Genomic DNA, 23833 nt, shown 5'->3' with positions numbered 1-23833 from the left:
AAAACCCCACAGGAGCGAGGAAGTTTGTAAAACTAATCCAGTCATAGTGGAGTCATTAATCATTTTACTGGGGAATTATAAACTATTGAGCATGCCTACTTCTCCTATAGCTGCCAACAGCCTGCCAACATTCCCAGTTAGAGAAAGGATGAAAATAAGGTCATGTGCTTGTGCCCCCCAAAACATTACATCTGCCCCTGGTAATAATAATGTGAGCTCAGCACAAGAGGCTGAATCAAAAAAAGTCTGATTAAACCTGAAATGAACACAAAGTAGTCTGTAGAAGTCTAAAGAAGTCACTTTCCATCTCTGCAAAAGTGTCTGGTTAAGACAGCTTTGTTCGCTCTGTTTGTCTGTCTCACTGCGCTGCTGTTGGACCATTAGCTGTTTGATCTGCAACAATGACGGGCTGTGGCTGTCAAACACTCAGCTGTTCTACAGTCAAAGTCCTTCACTGCATTTGGTTCGTGGCGGCGTTATTCTTATTACCATTGGCTGTTCCTGTTGTCTGTCAAAACATGGCTGATATGCGTTCCGGCTACATCTCATATTTCAATCGAGGAAAAGTTATATCTTGTTTGATATTGTTATTGTTTTATTGTCTATCCCTAGTTTGTACTAAACACACTTTTTCCCGGGGCATCTGGAATATGATTTCTGCCATTTGAAGAATGTATTTAGCAATTTTGATAATATTTTGAGAAATTGTCAATCCCTACTGCATATTGTATGTTATTCCCATTATAATGGTATTTATGGGGCACAATTAATTTTGTATTTGAAATTTGTCATCTGGTGTGATGTATTGTGACTCTAATTGTTTTTAATGTGTTGGCTCTGTGTTGCAGTGGTACAAAGCAGGGATGTGTTGACGTACATTTCCGCTCATATTTGTGCCATGCGAGGATCAACAGTGGACATTCGCGTGAAAAGACAATCTATCAGTGTGGAGAAAATATTGTGGTTCACTGACATGCAGGATGAAGAACCTGTGGATCTGAGAACAGACTCGGAGTACGCCGGTCGTGTGAAGTATTTCTGTGACATGACGACCTGCACTCTGAGAATCACAGACCTGAAAGAGAGCGACTCAGCTGAGTACAATTTCAGACTCAAAGACAGACATATGAGGAATTTCACCCGTTTACCTGGAGTCACTTTGTCTGTCACAGGTAACATCTTTTAATCTCCAAATGTTCCCCATCTAAGACAGTGATCCTCAATGTACGGCCCGCAAGCCTTGTCTGGTGCCTGCCAGGTGGATCCCCTACCATTTTTTAATTCACAAAAAAAGTGATTCACACTGGGAACTGTTTTTGTACTCTTAGTATACATACAGTTCCAAAATGCATAAAACAGCATCAAAATAGAATTTGTTTATCAAAAAAGTGCAAGTGGAGGATCCCCTGCACCCCCAACAGAGGGCTGAGCTAAGCCCCTAATGTCCTTAAATATGTCCCAAAATCAGAGAAATGTCCTGAAATCCCGGAAATGTCATGAAATTTTAGACATGTCCTAAAACGCTAGAAACTTGAAATCTTAGTAATGTCCTAAAATCCCAGAAATGTCCCAAAATCCTATAAACATCTCAAAATCCTAGAAATGTCCTGAAATCCTAGAAACATCGTAAAAACGTAGATCTGTCCTAAAATGCTAGAAATTTGAAATCCTACAAATGTTCTAAAATTTTAGAAACATCCTAAATTACTAGAAACGTCCAAAATCCTACAAATGTTCTGAAATCCCAGAAACACGTATGTGGCTGATGTGCCTCCCCTGCTGTCGTTTTGCAGAAGTGCCCCTAAGCAAAGCAAGTGGAATGTCCATTTTCTGGGATATGATAGTAATTATTGTGTGTTTGCATGTTTTGTGAACAGTTCAGTGAGAAACTGCTTCTGTTTCTGTTTCACAGATCCAGATCTCCAGGTGAAAGTGACAAAATTGTATTCTTCCTGGGCGGAGCTGTTTTGTCACAGCGCCTGTCATCTGCCTGATCGTCCTTCCTACGTCTGGTACAAGAATGGACAGAAAATTCAGACAGAAACACCCTCATATTCGGACTACGCTGATCCTGCAGACAGCTTTTCCTGTGCTGTGAGAGGACAGGAGGATTTCCCCTCGCCTTCAGTGTGTGAGTTTACTCCGCTGTCTCTACGGCTTTTTTCATGATCAGTTTTGTATTGGATCTATTCGATAGAGGCACATTACTGACACGGAGTTAATATCTGATGGTGTAAAAGTCCCTCTAGTCCTTTTGGATTTACACACTTTTATTCTTTTATGTGTGGATGACTGAAGTCACAGAGAAATAACTCAAGTTTGGCTGGACGACCTGCACTCTGAGTATCGCAGATCTGAGAGAGCGCAACTCAGCTGAGTACAAGTTCAAATGAGGAAATTCACCCGTTTACCAGGAGTACTCCCCACATTACTTGCAGCAGGCTCAGGTCGGTTTCGGACATAAACAGAATGCCTGTTTTTATTTCTGCAGAATTGCAAAAATAGAGATGCACCATGGGATCCCTGCCTGCTTTGGTAACTTGACAGTCCAGTCAAAAGCCCCATATCCACAGACTTATACACACAGCTATGAAGATAATTGAAGTCTGTCAAATCCCAGTCTTCAAGATATCTTTCAACAAACCATAATCAGTCACGGACAAAAAATCATTGTAGATTAATTCCTTTGTCTCATTGTCCATTAAAATCACGTCAAAGTCGATTAAGCCTGGTGGCTCATATATATATATATATATATATATATATATATATATATATATATATTAAATAATGTCAAAATCAATTATATTTATAAAGCCCATTATTACAAATCACAGTTTGCCTCAGAGGGCTTTACTGCATATGACATCCCTCCATTCTTTGACTCTCACATCGACTAAGGAAAAACTCCTCCTAAAAATAATAAAAATAATAATAAAACTGCAATGGGGAAAAAAAAGCCCTCAACATTTTTTTGCTGTTCTGCAAAGTTTTGTTGTAATGTGTGCATTTTGCATTAAGGGCATGTTCAATTGACTGATGAATTTATTTGTTGTTGTTGTATTTTACAACATTTTTAATTGTTTTTTTTATACATCTGATACTGAATTCCAAGGCAAATTTCCCACTGGGACAATAAAGTCTATCTAATCTAATTTTCCCCAATGCACCTGTCCACAATTTTTTTTTTTTGAAGGTGTACATGAGCCTCCTCAAATTTCTGCAGAAACAGAGAATATTGTAATATGGGCAGCTTCAGTGGGGCTCAAATTTCATGAATAGCACTAAGCTCCACAGCACCACAAATGCTGTCAGTAACCTAAAGTAATATTACCTGCTTTATTCTACTCCAATATAAGATGAAGAAGTCTCACTGCTGATTAAAGATCACTTTGTGTTTCAGGTGTCGATGGTCACACCTGTAACAGAGTGACGTACACAGACAGAAGCATCTGCGCCGCCGAAGGCTCATCCGTGGACGTTTCTTCCACATACAACAGTTACGAAGATGAAGTTGAATCAAAATTTTGGTTCAGTCCTGAACGCAGAAATCAGTGGAAGAATCCTTCACAACCTGAGGACCTGAGTGAAGACTGGCAGTACGCAGGTCGAGTTCAGGTCTTTGAGACGGCGAGAGGACGCTCCACTCTGAGAATCTCTGATCTGAGACAGAGCGATGCAGCCCAGTATCACTTCAAATTCAAAACACCACGCTTTGAATGGAGGAGTGATTTACCTGGAACAACTCTGACTGTCACAGGTACTGATGGTCATCCTGGAAATATTGATAATATTACAGCATTATCAATCAATCAGTGAGACTTTTCTCTTTATAGGACAGTCATACAGGCAAAACAAAGTGCTTCAATACAGTATTGAAATTAATTAAAGCACTAAAATAAGAGTACTCATTAAAACTAAACCTAATGATAGTAATAATAATAACAATAATCTGAATAGTAGATAAAACGTAAATGAAAGTAACAGCACAAAGTAATAAAAATAAAAATATATAAAAATTATTCATTAAAAAAATATTTATTTATTTAGAAAAAAATGATGATGGCCATCTAGAAAAACAGTAAAATGACTAAAATGTATTAATAAATAGTTAATGAATAAATGTTCAATTAAAAGTCTGACTAAAAAAAAAAAGGTATTGAGTTTTCTTTTAAAAAACTATCAACCCCCTCTGCTGCCCTTTAGGTCATTATGAGTGATTTTAGGAATTTCGACAGGGTGTCTGACTGCATTTTGACTCATTTATATACAAGGAATAGTTGTCAATAGCTATAGATGCTCTTTGATTATTTATAATTAATTATTGGCCATTCATATTGATTGTTTCTTGTTCTTTTATCCAGGTCTGCAGGTGCAGGTGATCAGAAAAACAGTCCGTCCGTCTCATACCGAGGCGCAGCTGTTGTGTCAGAACAGCTGCAGTCCGCCTGGTCATTTTTCCTTCGTCTGGTTCAAGAACGGACAGAGAATTATGGCAGAGGAAACTTCTACATATACAGACAGTTTCTATCCCAGAGACAACATCTCCTGTGCTCTTAAAGGACACGAGGATGCCCGCTCTCTTTCGCTGAGTGAGTTTAAAACTGTGTGGTTAAATATATGCTAACTATTCAGGTTTACCCCAATAAACAATGTACAGACTCATATCGCTTCTCTCTCTGATAAACTGTCTTTAACTTATGAACTATCAACAATTATAACGTGTTATTTTCCATTATATTCTCATAATAAAGTTAATTAATGCTCATATCGTCACTCCAGATGCTCCCAAGGTTCCTTCTGTGTCAGTGAGTCCACCTGGTGAAATCACGGAGGGCAGCTCAGTGACGTTGACCTGTGACGCGAACACGGCAGCTAACTACACCTGGTACGAGAAAAACCTCAAACTGCTCAGTAAAAAACAGCAGCTTGTCTTCAGCTCCATCCAGATCTCTGACTCTGGAGAGTATTACTGCACAGCTGAGGACGAGCTCGGGGCGACAACATCTGAATCCATCTTTATCGATGTGAAATGTGAGTGAAACTTTTCTTTTGAAAGCAACACATAACTGCTAAGGTATCGTTATCGGCGCTCAGTATTGAGGACCAGGTATGCCCCAAATCATTAGCCATCCAGCATTATTTGCTTCTACATACCATTAACTTCTTATAACACTACCGAAAATAATGTGCTAATAATTCTCATCCAGATGCTCCAGATTTTCCTACTTTGTTGTATTACAACTTGTATTTTAAATTGATTTTTGCAAGGCACTGTACTTCAGTTCATCAAGATTTAAATGTGGAGGCAAATCACAAAAACTTTTTTTTGATGCCAACACATAGTGAGTAATGAATATACAAGTAATCATTTGTGGTTGAACTACTCCTTTAAAATGCATCTGTTTACCAAAAGGACAGGCTTTGCAGATTATGTCTGCCATTTTCAGTCTGTAGGCAGGTTTCCATTAACCCTCAAATAGCGCAAATTGAAGACCTTAATATAAATGATGCCTATTGTTAACACTTTAATTTTCGAAAAAGTTTTTATGCTCACTTGAGGTGGTATTTCAGGCGAGTCAGAAGTGCTGTATTTTGCAAAACTGCTATGTCAACACATGTTTTTGCTCTTATAAGTCACATGATGCCATGGCTATGTGCTAGTGGACTATCAGCTCCCAGAAATCCCTTGTACGTGGCTGCTCCCACGAAGTATGGCATCATAACACGCCTACGTCGCCTTCAATTAGAAATAAAGACGTCTAGTGCGGTGGCTGCAATAGAAATAAAGCTGCCAATTTTTTTGAACATCCATCACCATGGTTACTGGGATGTTATCACCAGAGAAGTCCTATAACATCACTCAGTGGAAACGCCGTCATCTCCAAATTGTTTTTTATTGACATTTCAAAAATATTGTTTTTAAGTTTTGTGCAAATCTGTTATTGAAACCTATCTATTGCCTGTGGCTGTATTTCACTGAGCAGCTCCACTGAAGAGCCAGTTTTAACCACTATTGGTGTTTATATTCACCACACTGTTGAGAGGATTCAAAGCATCATATTCAACACACTACAATTCATAAAAATGTAATTTTTTTTCCAGATGCTCCAGTTGTTCTCTCTGTGTCAGTGAGTCCCTCTGCTGAGATAGAGGAGGGCAGCTCAGTGACTCTGACCTGCAGCAGTGACGCTAACCCAGCAGCTAACTACACCTGGTACAAGGAGAACCAAACACTGGTTCAGGGACCAGACGGCATTCATCATGTCACCTCCATCAGGTCTGAGGACAGCGGGATCTACCACTGCAAGTCTGAGAATCCACATGGACAGATCAACTCTGCGTCTGTATTCATAGATGTTCAGTGTGAGTAGGAAAACTAACAAATCACTTCAAAGTCAGAGGACATTTTCCCAAAACAGTTCTGGTTTCAGGTGATTTTAGATTCATGAAAACATGGTGATGAATTGTCTCCTTCAATATTGTCCTCCAGATGCCCATTAGCTCCCTCTGTGTCAGTGAGTCCCTCTGCTGAGATAGAGGAGGGCAGCTCAGTGACTCTGAGCTGCAGCAGTGATGCTAACCCAGCAGCTAACTACACCTGGTACAAGGAGAACCAAACACTGGTTCAGGGACCAGACGGCATTCATCATGTCACCTCCATCAGGTCTGAGGACAGCGGGATCTACCACTGCAAGTCTGAGAATCCACATGGACAGATCAACTTTCAAATCTGTATTCTGCCAATAGATGTTCCTAACAAATCCTTCAAAGTCAGAGGACATTTAATTTGCATCTGCTGTCTGACCACTTTCCATTGAATTGTAATGAATTGTCTCCTTCAATATTGTCCTCCAGATGCTCCAAAGCGTCCCTCTGTGTCAGTGAGTCCCTCTGCTGAGATAGAGGAGGGCAGCTCAGTGACTCTGAGCTGCAGCAGTGATGCTAACCCAGCAGCTAACTACACCTGGTACAAGGAGAACCAAACACTGGTTCAGGGACCAGACGGCATTTATCATGTCACCTCCATCAGGTCTGAGGACAGCGGGATCTACCACTGCAAGTCTGAGAATCCACATGGACAGATCAGCTCTACGTCTGTATTCATAGATGTTCAGTGTGAGTAGGAAAACTAACAAATCACTTCAAAGTCAGAGGACATTACGATTCATCTGCTGTCTGACAAGTTTATGCTGGTGGGAGAAATATTATTCTTAGAAAGCAATTCAATAAACAGGTGGCATCAAATATTGTTAATTTTAAACTTGGATTAAATCATGGTTTATTGTCTGTTCCACCAGAATGCAAACCATTTGAAACTTGAGCAAATTGGTCTGATCTTTTTCAATAAACGAGAGAAGAAAGCAACGAGCAACTTAACAAGACATGACCCCAAAATTTAAAAAAAAATAAATAAATAAAAGAAGTTATGAGAAAATTGTCTGAAAATAAGCCAAAAAAAGAGAAAAAAAGTAAAACACAAAAACAAACAAGAAGATCACCTAAAAAATTATCTAGAATTAAATTATTTTATATACTTCATTATATATTGTTTTCTCATGAATTTATTATAAATGTAGTTCTCTGGACATTTTCCCTGATGTGTGTGTGTGTGTGTGTGTGTGTGTGTGTGTGTGTGTGTGTGTGTGTGTGTGTGTGTGTGTAAGTGTCTTTGTGTGTGTGTGTGTGTGTGTGTGTGTTTGTGTGTGTTTGTGTTTGTGTGTGTTTGTGTGTGTGAGTGTCTGTGTGTGTGTGTTTGTGTGTGTGTGTGTTTGTGTGTGTTTGTGTTTGTGTGTGTTTGTGTGTGTGAGTGTCTGTGTGTGTGTGTGTGTGTGTGTGTGTGTGTGTGTGTGTGTGTGTGTGTGTGTGTGTGTGTGTGTGTGTGTGTGTGTGTGTGTGTGTGTGTGTGTGTGTGTGTGTGTTTGTGTGTGTAAGTGTCTTTGTGTGTGTGTGTGCGTGTGTGTGTGTTTGTGTGTGTGTGTGTGTTTGTGTGTGTTTGTGTTTGTGTGTGTTTGTGTGTGTGAGTGTCTGTGTGTGTGTGTGTGTGTGTGTGTGTGTGGATGGGTGGGTGGGTAATTAAAAAAAACTGTTTTTTAAAATTCTTAAGTAACAAAAACAAAACAGTTCTGGTTTCAGGTGATTTTAGATTCATGAAAACATGGTGATGAATGTTACATTTCGGGAAGCTCATTAGCTCACCTGGTCGAGCGTGCGCCCCATGTACAAGTCCTCACTGCAGCGGCTGCAGGGTTTGATTCCATCCTTGGTCTTTTGCTGCATGTCATTCCCTCTCTTTCTTCCACTTTCATGCTTAGCTGTCCAATAAAGACCAAAACAGCCCGAAAATAATCTTAAAAAAGGAAAAGAATTTCAAATTTAATTTCTGCCAATAGATGTTCCTAAATCCTTCACACTGGACCTTTAATTTGCATTATGAGTGAAATCAAACTCGGACCACTTTCCATTGAATTGTAATGAATTGTCTCCTTCAATATTGTCCTCCAGATGCTCCAAAGCGTCCCTCTGTGTCAGTGAGTCCCTCTGCTGAGATAGAGGAGGGCAGCTCAGTGACTCTGAACTGCAGCAGTGATGCTAACCCAGCAGCTAACTACAGCTGGTACAAGGAGAACCAAACACTGGTTCAGGGACCAGACGGCATTTATCATGTCACCTCCATCAGGTCTGAGGACAGCGGGATCTACCACTGCAAGTCTGAGAATCCACATGGACAGATCAGCTCTACGTCTGTATTCATAGATGTTCAGTGTGAGTAGGAAAACTAACAAATCACTTCAAAGTCAGAGGACATTACGATTCATCTGCTGTCTGACAAGTTTATGCATTGTAATGAATTGTCTCCTTCAATATTGTCCTCCAGATGCTCCAAAGCGTCCCTCTGTGTCAGTGAGTCCCTCTGCTGAGATAGAGGAGGGCAGCTCAGTGACTCTGAGCTGCAGCAGTGATGCTAACCCAGCAGCTAACTACACCTGGTACAAGGAGAACCAAACACTGGTTCAGGGACCAGAAGGAAATTATAATTTCACCTCCATCAGCTCTGAGGACAGCGGGATGTACTACTGCAAATCTGAGAATCAGTATGGACAGATTAACTCCTCATCTCTGATCATAGATGTCCAGTGTAAGTCACATTTTGTTTTTTTCATAATACAAAAGTCCATCCAAATCATGAATGCTAATATTAATAGAATATGTCTGTCTTTATGTTCTCCTCCAGATGCTCCAAAGCGTCCCTCTGTGTCAGTGAGTCCCTCAAAGATAGAGGAGGGCAGCTCAGTGACTCTGAACTGCAGCAGTGACGCTAACCCAGCAGCTAACTACACCTGGTACAAGGAGGATGAAGACTCACCAAAAGCATCCGGACAGATCTTCACCATCACCGACTTCAGAGCCGAACACAGCGGGAATTATTACTGTGAAGCCGAGAACAACAGAGGACGTCAGAGCTCCACCTTACACCTACTTGTTTTGGCGGGTAAGATACACTCATGGGTCTCATGCTGTGTACCTTAACAGCCATTTTTAACCTTCATCATCACAACACTTCTGTGAATGACTGCGGAGGGAGAGGAAGATATTATAACTCTAGCTTGAATCTGGTATCTGTGGCTGAGGCTCATGTGTTTTCACCTACTTTATTAACGCCAGATTTGTACATACATTTGGATCTCTCAAATTGACCTTAAAATAATTCAGTTTAACTTAAACTGCGGTCTTCTCTCTGCGTGTGTTGCCATTGACACTGTGTACTTTATATGCCTCTGCGCCGTTGATAGCCGAGGCTGGAGGCATTATGATTTTTGGTTTTCTGCTTGGCACATTCTCATCAACGCAATATCTCAAAAACACCTCAATGACATTTATTCAAATTTAAGACAAACATTCCCTTAAACTCACTCATGAGGTGATTAGATCTTGGTGGTCATAGGTCAACAGTCAAAGTCCCTGTGACCTTGTGTGTCTCATTCTTGTGAACACAATATTAAACCTTGAGGGACCTTTCAAATTTCAAATTTTGTTGGTTAAAGGTCAACGGTCTCATACTTGTCAATGCAATATTTCAGGAGCGCCTTGAGGGAATTTCTTTAAATTTGGCACAAGAATTCAAGTGGACTCAAACATGAGCTGATCAGATTTTGGTGCTTAAAGGTCAAGGTCACAGTGACCTTGCATTCATCTCATTCTTGTGAACAAGATACCTCACAAACACCTTCAGGGAATTTCTTCAAATTTGGTACAAAAGTTTGACCGGATTCCAGGATGAGCTGATTACATTTTCATAGTCAAAGGTCAAGGACACGCTGACCGTGCATTTGTGTCATTTTTTGAACATAATGACTCAAAAACATCTTTACTGTCACAGGTGCATCCAGATCTAACTTTGGAATAATACTGCTTTTTTCCATGATGATTGTCGCCATCTTCTATGTCTATCTACGGATTAGGTGAGCATCACTGTGATTTCATTATTTCAGAATTCAGCCATTTGTTTAAAACAAATATTGCTGAATTTAATTATTAATTGTCCCTTTCATTTACAGGTTGCCCTATCTACATCGTAGGCGCAGACGGAGACAAAACAGCAAAGCCAGTGGTGCAGCTCACCATGAGCCATATGGGCGCAGGGCTCCATCTAGAGGGACGTGCTGAAGTTACTCCCAGAAAAAAAAATTCAAGTGAGTCATCTAAGTCTATATATTTCACAGTTTCCTTGGCACAAATAATCAACAATAAAATAAAATAAAATAAAATAAAATAAAATAAAATAATAAAATAAAATAAAATAAAATAAAATAAAATAAAATAAAATAAAATAAAATACTTTTTAATTACTTAAATTATTAATTACTTTTTAAAATTAAAAAAAGTAAAATAAAAACATTGGTATTTGTACTATGGGGTCGGGGGCGGAGGCCTGCCCAGGGCATCAAATGAGCAAGAAACACTTAAACCACTGAAAACTCATCATATTCCAAACTTGTGTGAAATTACTTGACTTTGGAATTCAAAAATATCCAGTACAAACGTAGATTTTTGCAAGTCTTTTAAAAAAGGAGTATGTTGTCATCTCCGCTGTGGCTTTCTTTCCATTGCTGGGCAGATATTTAATGAAGTATTCTCAGCAAAAAAGTGCATTTAAAGATGAAATTCTGGCTTTATTGAACTGTCACCTGTCATGATTTTATTGATTTTATTGATTTTACCTCTCCTGTTTTTCCAGACTCAACCGTGGCTCACCTGCCCACCAGCTGTCTGCACTTTGTTTTCTGCACTGGCCAGTCAGCTAACTTGTCTCTAGCATTGGCAGTGCAGATGAACATGATTCTTGTCATGGATACGTTTTTGAGAGATGTTTTTATTCCCACAGCAACAGTAATTGCTTTGGAAATAAATTTAAAAAATATTCTAGGAATAATAATGTTTTTTAAAATATTTTTGACTGTCTACCATCTCCTTCCAACGCAGGTGTGAAGGCTAAAGGTTGATTTATAGTGAGGCAGGTGACTCTCTTGGTAAGTGTCACTGGACAGAAAAGTGGTGAGCGACACGTTCTCATTCTTTTTTATGTCCCGCACAACGTCACATTTTGTCATGCAATGCGGTCGTGTTATAATCGTCATCACAGAGACTGAAACTTTTCAATCCACTCGACTCCGACCTGCATTCAGCTCCTCTGTCCACAGAGGCAGCCGTCTGTCAGCAGCAGCTCCTGCAGAGCTGAGAGGACAGCGGCCTGTAAAACTGCCGTCACCAGGCTGACTGACAGCAGATGTTTAACTGAACCAGTTTTCAGATGAGCTCCATGGGAGGAAATCAACAATTTTAACAGTTGTTGATTCACTGACTTTATCTCCCAGCTGACCATCGCGACTCACAGACAGACACTGGGAGCTGATCAATCAATAACTGTAAGGTTAATAAGATAAAAACACGCATGTACAGCAGGATATATGTGACTTGAGTGTTTGAAACCTGGAGCGACATCACTTTTCTTATGTTGCATTCAGACACCATTCACAAGTATTTAAACCTTTTAACTTTCAGCAAAGTGGTGTAATTAATTTAAAAAAAGATAAAAATAAAAGGCAATGAGCAACTTGGTGTGAAATGTTCCAGAAATTGCAAGAAATTAATACATTTAGAAAAAAATATTTTTAAAAAGCTAGGGGGGAAAGCCAGGAGAAAACTGTGTTTTTAATTCTATATTTAAAATTATAGAATAGGATTTTTTTGTTTTTACTTTTTTATTTTTACATTTGTCTTTGCTTTCTTTCTTTCTTTTTTCTTTTTTTCATTTTTAACATTTTTATTTATTTAATTTATTATTGTTATATATATATATATATATATATATATATATATATATATATATATATATATATATATATATATATATATATATATATATATCTTTTTTTTTTAGTTTTTTTTTTTTTTTTCAAATTTTCAGTTAATCTTTTCCGTCTAACTAATTTCTTGCTAATTCTTGGATCATTTCTGCTTTTTTTGCCTGTCACCCTCTTGCCATGTTTTTTTTTTTTAAAGAAAGAAATCAAACCAGTTTGCTCAGGCAAAACTCACCTTTTGGTTTAACAGTGTCTGTTTTCTTGTTCTTAAGTTGTATTTATGAGTCACTTTTTAAAAAATAAATAATTAGGGATCTTATTCTGAAGGTGTTACACAGTGTTTTGATTGTTTGATTGATTCATTGTTTTATTACAGTGTCTAAACATTGTTAATTTGACTAACTTTATTTTCTCGTGCGACCTGTCTGAGTGCACAGACTGTGTGTGTAAATGATGGCAGCAGGTTAGTGATTAGTATTGGTGCAGCTCCTGTGTCAGACGCTGCTTTTTCAATTGGACCACAACTCCTCCACAAGCTCAAACAGGAAGTTGATGGGCTCAATGCCAACATCACCTCAACATCTGCTGTCAGCACTGAACCTTTCCTCTGCACTGATCTCAGCTTCACTGTTCACTCTGCTGACAACATTAAACACAACAATAACAGTTTTAACCTTCAGAGAGCCTTCAGGTTATGTGCACACAGTCCTCAGCTGTCTGCAGACAGTTGGCTTACAGCTCAACTCTCTCAACACTATGGAGAAGAAAGGGTTAAGTGAATAAAAAAATAGATTTTATCAGAGTTTCACTTTCACTTTGAGTGGACACATACACAAACTTAAGGTACATTTTATCTTTATTTATGGCCCAGTTGTCATGTGGACTGAGGCTATAAATAAATTGGTCTCACTTTTAATGTTTGAAACTTTGTAAAATTTTTTACTTTCAAAAACTTTTTAAAAAAGTGTTTGAGGCACTTTTAAGGCAACAAAATGACTTATCTGTATGGACTAGTTATGATGTGAACTGAGGCTGTGAATAAATTAATCTTGCCTGTGAAATAATGTTTGGAAGAAAAAAAAATGTTAAAAAGTAAGTAACACTTAAAAAAATAATAATAAAAAAATGTTCAAGCCACTTTTAGGGTCACAAAATGTTTTTCTCGGGGGCATTTTTGAGAATGTAATGCTTCGTTTGCAAAACAACTGTGAGAATCATTTCTTCATTTCAGCGTGGGGATTTACAGCCATTTGTCTTCTCATGCATATTAATGATGTAAAGAGGAAGGAAACTAGGTGGTTTTTATCAGCTTGGTATCAATTTAACACAAGCAGAAAGCACACACTCTGTCATTACAGAACACATCCTCATTTTTTTCATCTAGAAAGGTTTATTGTGACTTATAAAACTCAGTGTTTCTCTTGTATCTGATAAGACAGAACAGAAACGTGAGGAGCAGCTATGAGTTTAACAGCAGCAGCGAGCGGATTTGTTGTCTTCCTTCTCTCTGCACAAGGTAATACTGTGTACATTTAATATTTAAAGACAGTTAGCACACTTCAGACACACAGAAGAAGGTGTTTCTATCTTAGTTAATAAAATTATTTGATCTTATGCATTGTAGTGCAATCCCTTAAATATCAGACATTCACTTCTCTGTTTTTAAAATTTAAGTCTTTACAGTACGACAGAACACAGAGCTGTTTTTTTTATCACCATCAACATCTCTGCACACTTAACATATTGATTTAGTTTTTAAAATCTGATTTATTCTTGAATATGTAAAAAAGAAAGTAGAGAAATTATTACACAAACAAGCAGACAGACAAAAAAGTAATATTTACAGAAAAGGAAAAACATAAAGTAAATTGTCAAACATACAATGATTTGGGCTACATTTTTAAAAAGGAGTGAGCAGGTAAAAACTTATTTAATCCCACCCCTCTCTGTCATTGAATTTTGATTAAGCATTTTAATTTAATTTTAAAATTTAAATTCATTATTAATTTAAACCTATACCAAAAGTTCCTGTACCTCGTGAAAATTCTGTTTTTATACATAATTTTCCCTGGTGGTACAAACACTCAGTTTTTGCATAAAATTTTCCCCTTAAATAATAACCCCCCTCTCATTATAAACTTAATAAACTGAAGTATTGTGCAACTTTTACGAAAGTAAAGCTGTGTTTGTGTAGATGGAAGTAATAACTGTACACACATTAACGATTTAAAAAATATCTAAATGTTTTTTGTCACATAACATTCATCAAACTGTGGAGTTTCTTGTATCATTCTGCAGTTCAAACTCAACTTTAGTCTGCGTTTGTTCACATTAGAGTAAATTTAGAGGCGGTTTGCTCTGTGACAGCATAACTAATACAGGAAATACAACACGAGTAGGTATCATGTCTTTTATACAAGAAATTACTTACTGTGGCAAGTTTTAAGGTGGATAACAGGACTTAAGGTTGCACTAATGAATATGGATCAAAGTACTTTATAAAATGAAAAGAGCTTTAATAGAGCAGCTGTGAATTATCACCTGACTGTGAATTTCCCCTCAGCTCTACAGAGGGCTTTTGCCTCTTTCATTGTTCTGTTTTTGGCCCGTAACATTACTATTTAAGTTTTCTCTGCCTGCTCTCATCAGCCTTATTTCCAGCAGCAGCAGGTAGCTGATTTCTATTTTTGTGAAAGATATATATATATATATTTTTTTTACTGGCAATTGTTTTTTCTTGCTGTCATTGGAGAAATAAAAAATGTCGAGGCAAACTGTAAACTAAAAGATATGATAGTAGAAAGTAATAACAGTTGTCTAGCTTTTAAGCCATGAGTTATCAATCAGCGTCTGTTTTAAAGGGACAGCCAGCAGGACGGGATCATGTGTGGCAGCGTGTTGTGAGTGTGATCCACTTAAAAAGCAGCTGTTAGCAGCTAATTCAATGAAGAAGACCAGCAATCGTAAATATCCACAAAATGGGAAAACAATGATATCTGCGAGCTTCTTACCCTCCGAGCAGCACAAAAGATCAGCCGCCGTATATCAGGGACCGTAAACGATTGTAATAGCCATGTTTTGTTGTTGTTTATGTTGCTTTTTGTTGCGCTGCTTTCACAGAGTTTTATCACATGTCACGCCTTGCTTGTTTCCAGGATGTCAGCATGCACTGTGCTGCTGATTTTGGGTCTGTATGTAAAAGCAAAGGTGGGGTTAAATAAGTGATTTTGTAGAGGTTTTATGACACACTCACTGTGTACAAAGGGCTTATGACAAAAGACAGAGCAGTTTGACATGCAGCAAAAATGTGGTGGCTGGAATCAAACCTTGAACATTGTAGTAATATGCATGCGCTGTAAGAACACGTTCTCATCCCAAATCATTACATTTTGCCGCTTTGCAGTGGACGTCTGCGTCTACATATTAAGCCAACATGCTGAAGAGGTTGGTTAGGATTAGGCAAAAGAGGCACATGTTAAAGTGTAAGAAAAAAAAATCACATTCAGAGGGAAGTGAACACCAGACTCCTGCAGGAAAGTCCGGGGTTTGTTGGATCCATCCACTGTGGCGTATTTTGTGGAAGTGAAAGCGTTAGGATCTTATGCTGAAAAAAAAAGCAGCGGTATTTCACATTTTTGGGATGAGAACAGGCTTGTTTTTCAATGAAAAAAAAAAGAAAAAAGCTTGAAACATTTATCGGATGTCCAGAAAAACAATTTTAAATGAATACTAAAGTTGTTCTGTCTCTTCGCAAAAACACCATATCATGTCTATAAGGAGACAAAATATCCATATTGTGTTTACAGCATTTTGCGCTGTCCCAAGTGGAAAAAAAACAATCAATACTGCTTTAAGTGTGTCCAAAGAGTGTCCCAGGAATGACTCCTTAAAGCATTATAGCCGTCCTGGTTCCCTCGTCTCAAAGTATATGAATGAAATAAAGTCTGCGGTTAACACAACCTTAACAGACTTCTTCTACTGTTCTACTATATAAAATAGGCCAGTAAATAACACCCCGTGCGTGATTTCTGCAGCTTTTACGTGTCTTAAAATAGGTGTTTGGTAACAAGTAGCTAAATCTACAGAACATAATCACAGGCTTGTTTGTGGTGGTGACATTAAAGTCATGTGACTTTTTCCAACTGTAAATGCTGATCAGGCTGGATGTAATGCTGACCGAAATTGAACCTTAAAAGGAGAAATTTGCCTGTAGGTGCATTTCTTTTTGCACAAGAAGCAAACAGTGAGATTAATGTTAAATTCAGATTGATTGGCTTGACAAGAGCACATTTAAATTAATGTAGTTAGTTCACTATATTTCACTTTTGTTTAATCTGAATTGTGACTGTTTGTTCCTACTTTTGACTAGTAGTGGAAGCTGGTAGCAGTCAAAAATATTTGATGCAGTTATACAGCTATAATTTCCACTTTTAAAACAGACATGTGCATCAGTTAATTTGGGGGCTTTTTTTTTGATAACATCAGTAGTTTGGGCTATTTCTCTTTTTGGATAGGTCTGTTATTTGGTTATCTACATGTCACACTATTTGCCCGCGCCTCGGTTTTCTGCATTTTCCATTCGCAGTTTCCATTCACACTCTGCTGCAGCTCGACCACAGAGCAAAAACCAACCGAGCAAAGCTGATTCTTTTTTTATGTCTCACACCCTCCTAATGTTCATACTTCAGCAGTCGGTTCTGGAAATGCTGTGTTGAAGTTCACACGTTCTGCACCGCACCCTCTGTGTGATGTCCTGCTTCAGTGAATGTACAGATAAACTGCAGAGATCATGTTTTTGTCTTTGGCTTTTCCTTTGCAATGTAAATTATCACGTTAAACAGGATTCGCAAATTTCCCCATAACTCTTTCTCACTTTGGCATAAGCCGAGATAATGTTCAAACTGACAGATGTTACAAAGTCCTTGACAAAGAAGGAAAAATCTTAGAAAAACTTATGATACAGAGGTCTTAAGTTCAGTTCCAGTTAAGATATATCTGCGGTAAAACAGTGAGACACCAAAACAAATTGGTACTATAGGAATGTTTTTGTCTCACACTGACTTAGAGTGGGATGGCATGAGAGCAGAAGTATTGGGAAATGTAGCTTCACACACTTTACACAGAATCACCTTTACTTCTCCTAATCCTCCTCGGTAATTTCTATTTTCATTGAGTTAATTTATTTATTTTTTAAGAGTATTTTTGGGGCTTTTATTGCCTTTATATGACAGGACAGTTTGAGCGTGAAAGGGGGAGGGAGAGAGAGAGAGAGAGAGAGAAGGCGACATGCAGCAAAGGGCAGAGGCCGGAATCAAACCCACGGCTGCTACGGCAAAGACACAGCCTCTGTATGTAGGGCGCTGCTCTATTCACTGAGCCACTAGGCACCCTAATTTTTTTTTTTGACCAATTTCAGCCCTAATCATAAATATCAAGTATCCATTAATTTTCAGAATTTTAACTCTTTAAATGCCAAGTTTTTGTCTTGATGCCACTATGAAAAAAAAACCTCACAAAAAATAAATGATTTTCAATATACTACATGCAAAGTGTTTTTTGTTTGTTTTTAATTCTCATAGGTTGTGCAAAAATTGCAGCTTGAATGGGTTTCAACTGCATTTTTTGCACTTAATTTTTAATTTTGTATTTTAGATTTATTGTAGGAGCTGAGCTGGAAATTCCAAGATTAAATAAAAATACACAGGCTTGCCAAACTTTATGCCAAATGCATGAACACAGTCAAAATTATCAAAAAAAGAATGAAAAGCACGTAAAATACACTAAACATGTCCTTAGGGTTTAAGAAAATGTTGCATATATAATAGTTTAATGGTAGCAGTGGATGTGTTGGTGTTACAGGGTTATTGGCTGTGTATGACAGATTTAACTGTTCATCAAGTCATCAACAAGTTGGAACAGTTTGTCTCCAGGATTTGATAAGGTGAAGCACCTTCAAAACTAAATGAAAGTTTATATCCTGATGTTGTTCTGAGTCTGACTATAATTCGTGTGCTTTGTGTTACAGTGATACAGGCTAACAATGGCTGGGGAGTAAAGTACACCTCAACTCAGATCTGTGCCGTACGAGGATCAACAGTGGAAATAAGCTGCAGCTACACATACCCAAAAAAATCATATTCTACCAGTGCTGACAACACATTCTGGTTTACTACAATTAAAAATGACCAGCCTCAGGATCTGAAAGAAGACCGAAAGTATTCAGGTCGTGTGTTCACTCACTGTTCTAACAACATCTGCACTCTAAAAATCAAGAGCTTGAAAGATAGCGACTCAGCTGAGTACAAGTTCAGGTTCAAAACAAGCTTCCCCGCTGAAGCTTATACTGGTTTACCTGGAGTCACTCTGTTTGTCAGAGGTAACTTTTTTATTCATATGTAAACTATTTTTTTCCAAATGTTTGTCTGGATAAAAATCTGTATGTGTGTGTATTTGCATGTGTGTATGTAGACAGTTTTGTCTCAAATAACATTCCTGTTCCTTCATCACAGAACCAGATCTCCAGGTGCAGGTGAGCAGGTCATATTCTACCTGGTTACTGTTGAAGTGTCACAGCAGGTGTGTTCTACCTGATCATCCTTCCTACACCTGGTTCAAGAATGAAGTGACGATCTGGCAAGGATCATCTCAGTATTATTCAGTCAACTCTGGCTCTGAAGACAGCTATTCCTGTGCTATAAGAAAATATACAAGCTATTCTCCGCCAGTGTGTAAGTTCACTCCACTCTGTCAAGAAAAAAACATACTTAATAAACACTGACATTATAATACAATTACAATTTCAGACTTAACTTCAGTGGATTCGCTAAATCTCAGTTTAGACACGCTTTATTATTTTGAGATATAATGTATATATATAACATATAATATATATTTATGTTATATATGATAATAATATAATAATAAACAAATTATATAATATTATATATATATATATATATATATATATATATATAATAGATATAATGTTTCTGTTTTTGAGATGCTTCATTATTTGTATTGATGAGGTCTTTGTTAATAGCTCTCAACCGGGGTTAATTTAACACTTTTTGACTGAGACAGAGTGGATACTGTCAGTCAGTAACTATTTGTTTTTCAAAGTAAAACCTTGTTCTTCAAAGTAAAACCTCAACATGCAGTTTCCAGTTTTTGAACAGTTATTAATGACAGGCAAATGGTCTTTATGTTTTAAGTGATAAATCAGAATAACATGACAACATAACTAAATTGTTTCTAATAACAATTTCTCTTCCAGATACTCCAAGGCGTCCCTCTGTGTCAGTGAGTCCCTCTGCTGAGATAGAGGAGGGCAGCTCAGTGACTCTGAACTGCAGCAGTGATGCTAACCCAGCAGCTAACTACACCTGGTACAGGAAGACTGTAAATCCACACCTTGAACCTCTCAGTAAAAAACCACAGCTTGTCTTCAGCTCCATCCAGTCCTCTGACTCTGGACAGTATTACTGTACAGCTAAGAACGAGCTGGGGTCGAAAACTACGATCACCGTTGTTGATGTAAAATGTGAGTTTAGTTGAAAATAACAAACAACTTAAATTAGTCCAGTCTTTGCAAAAGTAGATTTTTTAATGCTTTAATGCTACTCACAGTTTGAAATGTATTACCACATGTTCTTCTGCAGAAAAACATTATTAACTGAGAATATCTCTTAACACAGATGCTCCAAAGCGTCCCTCTGTGTCAGTGAGTCCCTCTGCTGAGATAGTGGAGGGCAGCTCAGTGACTCTGAGCTGCAGCAGTGATGCTAACCCAGCAGCTAAATACACCTGGTACAAGGAGAACCAAACATTACCAAGTGGGAAGGAAGCAATCTTTAATTTCACCTCCGTCAGCTCTGAGGACAGAGGGAAGTACTACTGCACGTCTGAGAATCAGTATGGACAGATCAACTCTGCATCTTTACTGATCAATGTCCAGTGTAAATATCTAACTTACTAACTTATTAACTTACTATGTGATAGGCCCATCTGTCTCTTACTTATGATGTTGTTATGTACTAAAAGATCCAGTGTGTTGGATTTAGGGAAATTCTGGCAGAACTGGAATATAGTATAATAAGACTGTTTTATTTAGTGTGTAATCGCCTGCAAAGAACTGTTGTGTTTGTGTTGTGCACAGTAATGCATCGCAAAGACTACTTAATAATTAAAAAAAAAAACACATAAAACACATTCTTATAGACATCATACATTCAGAGAAACCCTTGTCCAGTAACAGTATATCTGTGGTATCTATGGTTATGGAAAAACAACTTTACCTCATATAACAAGTTTGTTTTGATCTCACTTCATCCTTCCTTTTTTGTTTCTTCTCTTGTGCGCTGATCTGAACAGTCAATCTGTGTTTTTCTTCACTAATAAGCTCTACTGCCTCCAACACCAATTCAACATGCTGATTCGTAGGGAAAAAAAAGCTGGTGAGGGTTGACGAAAGCCAAAGGTGCTGGATGCACCACAGTGACTGGAGCCACAAATTCTCAACTGTCGGTTTGGTGTGTCAGGGCATTGACATGGTGAAAGAGATGCCTGCAAATCGGTGGATACATTTTTTAAAATGTGACAACCACCACAAAGTGACTTGTTTCACCATCAGGATTTTGTCCATTCTGTCTGATAACATTTGGAAACTGCACGACAGCTGCACGATTAAATCAGTTTATCCCCATTCATGTTAGTAGAGCACTAAACTGGATTTTGTGGTCCCAGCGGCACAGTCATTATGTTTACATGCACAGCTAAGCTTAGCTACAGTTAGAGCTCTGTTAGGACATTTATTTTGACTGCTGTTCTTGTCCCAGTAAACAAGCACCGGGAGAGAATCCATTCATTGACGGAAGTATGTCCCACTCTGCCACATCTGTTAGAGATATGCCCTCTTTCAGCTAGTTGCTAAAAACTTTTATCATTTATACAGTCTGTGAGATAGACCGAATAACAATAACAACTGTTTATTTACAATAACTTCGGGGTAGAAGACCACAGTGTCACGCACATATAATCAAATGGCGCTGAGCAAACTCTGCCTTCGTTGATAAGTTTTAAGCCACCTAAAAAAACAATATCAGTTTAAGTGTTGCCTACGGCATATCTAGAATATTTTCACCACTTTAACTTGCTGAAAAATAGCCCTTTTTGATGAGGATTTGAAGCTGTCATATCAAAAACATCAGACTCTGCTGAGAAAAATCATTTTACTTTTACTTTACTCCACTGAACGGCAGAGCTGCTGCTCTTCTGCTGCCTCCATCAGCTGCTGTTTAAGGTAAAGAGGAGCAAATATTCAAATATAGTGTACACTTAAACTGATATTGATATTTTTAATTGATTTTTTTCAGTTGGCTTAAGTATGTTTTGCTGTGGCCCCGTCCACAGCAGGACATCACTTAGCTTCCATGCTGGTGTTGTGGGACTGTACTTTATTTATCAGAGGAAGGGTGTGGCTGGGGTGTCCATATCCCTAACCCCTGAGTGAGGCCTGTAAGGCAACTAGAAGCATGCGGAGGACGCCAAGTCTAGTTAAAGTCTGACTGAGGTGTTTACATGACGGAATAGCTCCACTTCCAATCAAATTATCTGGCTGTGTTTGTCCAATTTTGAGAAATTTGATTTAGTCTGATTTCTGTTGGACTGTCATGTCTATTTTGTTTTTTTAAAAGTCCAGTTTTAGTCTAACTAAAACAATAATTTGTCTTTTTATAACATCATGTAAATGAATGCAGTGAGTTTGCACTAGAGGTTCAGTCGCTTCAAATTTTTGTCATGCATAGAGAGCTGACTGGTTTGCTCTTTGGATCACAATCAAACGTAGGTCACGAATAGTATCGGGTGCTTTATTACAGTGGCTAAATCATTAAAAAAGCCAGCATGTTTTGTCCAAACAGCGGCCTTTGCCAAAGCTTCAAAATCATCTTTTTGAAACATGTTTTTTTTAAAATCCTCCTCGTTTTTCACGCTAAAATACTTTTGGAGTGCCTGGATTTCCTTCTTGCCATACCCTTTTTGTGATGCATGTTGGAGAGCTCTAAAGTTTCCTTACTTGAAAAGAACCACGATGGAAATCAACAGCCTGTCTGACAAGACAGGCTGTTGATTTCTTTAAGTAAACAATAATAATAAACAATAATAATAGTAAATAATAATAATAATAATAATAATAATAATAATAATAATAAATAGTAAATGTGTTGCTCCTTCTGGCTCCTGGCAGTCCATAAGAGCTGCTCTGGTAACAAAGATTCACAAGTTGTCTCCCTTTTGTCCTTTCAGATGCTCCTAAACGTCCCTCTGTGTCAGTGAATCCCTCTACTGAAGTCATGTGGGGCAGCTCAGTGACTCTGAGCTGCAGCAGTGACGCTAACCCAGCAGCTAACTACACCTGGTACAAGGAGAACCAAACACTGGTTCAGGGACCAGAAGGCATTCATCATTTTGATTTAATCAGCTTTGAGGACAGCGGGATCTACCACTGCAAATGTGAGAACAAATATGGCAACATAACCTTCACGCCTGTACGCATAGATGTCCAGTGTAAGTAAAACTTCAGCATATCTCTTCAACAAACACTGTGTTTACACACAGATGGTGGGTGTAAATGTTTGATGAGCTGAGGCTGGGAGAAATATACCTTAAAGTGCCATTGCAATGCTTTTAAAGGGTTAATAGTTTTTACAAGTATGTTTTAAGACTATACTCACATGCCATTTGTACATTTTATCCTTTAAAACCTGGATCAACATCAGGTTTTCCTGCTTCATTCATATGCCTTTCACAAGCTTCACAATCCTGTTGAAACATGAGCAAATTGGTTTAATTTATTTACGTATTTTTTTCAATGGGGAAAAGGCAATGAGCAACTTGGCAAACTTTCAGAACAGAACTGGGAGGGGGTAATTAGAGAATTGTAAAAAAAAAAAAAATGTCCAGGAAACTAAATTTATAATTATTATTATTAAATATTTAATATAAAGTTATATTTCAGGAAAACAATGTATTCCTCTAAAAAACAAAAAAAAAATCAGGACTTATTTCCAGGTCATTTTCTGGTTCGTTATTCTTTCCTTTTCTTTTTGTGTGTGTGTATTTTAAGGTAATATTTTGAAACTTAACACATTTCTTGCTAATTTTTGGGTCATGACTTGATTGGTCGATTATTGCTTTCTCCCCATATTTTAAAAAGAAATCCCCAATTTGCTCAGGTTTCAAGGGGTTAAAATGATTAAGGTTAAAAAACAGGGAAGGACATGAGAAAAATGCTTAAAAATTATAAACATTTTGTAGAATAATTTCAAACCTGTAATTATGATGATTATACATATAGTTTTTTCCTAGCTTTCCTTTTCCCCCATGCTTTTGGGAAAAAAATGCACCAATTTGCTTTGGGTTCTAAGGTTTAAATACTTGTGAAAGGTGTCTAAAAGAAAAGAAAGTGATGT

At 37.8% G+C, this 23833-nt stretch overlaps 2 protein-coding genes across 2 annotated transcripts in view; both read left to right on the top strand.

Annotated features, from left to right (window-relative positions):
- The window catches only part of LOC121965871 (uncharacterized), a 33309-nt gene that overhangs the window by 3350 nt on the left and 6126 nt on the right, over positions 1-23833 (top strand). Inside the window, exons 3-7 of the mRNA XM_088074961.1 lie at positions 849-1172; positions 1913-2131; positions 3404-3760; positions 4365-4592; positions 9236-9493. Of these exons, the coding sequence (XP_087931087.1) occupies positions 849-1172; positions 1913-2131; positions 3404-3760; positions 4365-4592; positions 9236-9493 (1386 nt within the window). The remainder of the gene's footprint in view (positions 1-848; positions 1173-1912; positions 2132-3403; positions 3761-4364; positions 4593-9235; positions 9494-23833) is intronic.
- On the top strand, positions 4621-9197 carry LOC148190060 (B-cell receptor CD22-like). Its single transcript, XM_088075109.1, has 8 exons — positions 4621-4654; positions 4783-5034; positions 6133-6370; positions 6494-6735; positions 6859-7119; positions 8506-8766; positions 8879-9139; positions 9175-9197. The coding sequence occupies exons 1-8, from the start codon at positions 4621-4623 to the stop codon at positions 9195-9197; spliced, it is 1572 nt and encodes a 523-aa protein (XP_087931235.1).

Source organism: Plectropomus leopardus, chromosome 3 (genome assembly GCF_026936395.1).
Source record: "Plectropomus leopardus strain MGB_pleo_1.0 chromosome 3, ASM2693639v1, whole genome shotgun sequence".
Lineage (NCBI taxonomy): Eukaryota > Metazoa > Chordata > Actinopteri > Perciformes > Serranidae > Plectropomus > Plectropomus leopardus.
The sequence above is the reverse complement of the archived record's forward strand: the minus strand, read 5'-3'. Positions and strand labels throughout refer to the sequence as shown.

Coding starts and splice junctions, on each gene's coding strand:
- LOC148190060 (XM_088075109.1), top strand. CDS start 4,621: ATGCTAACTATTCAGGTTTACCCCAATAAACAAT. Junction 5,035..6,132: donor CATCTTTATCGATGTGAAAT/GTGAGTGAAACT, acceptor TCTCTGTGTCAG/TGAGTCCCTCTGCTGAGATA. Junction 9,140..9,174: donor TCTGATCATAGATGTCCAGT/GTAAGTCACATT, acceptor ATAATACAAAAG/TCCATCCAAATCATGAATGC.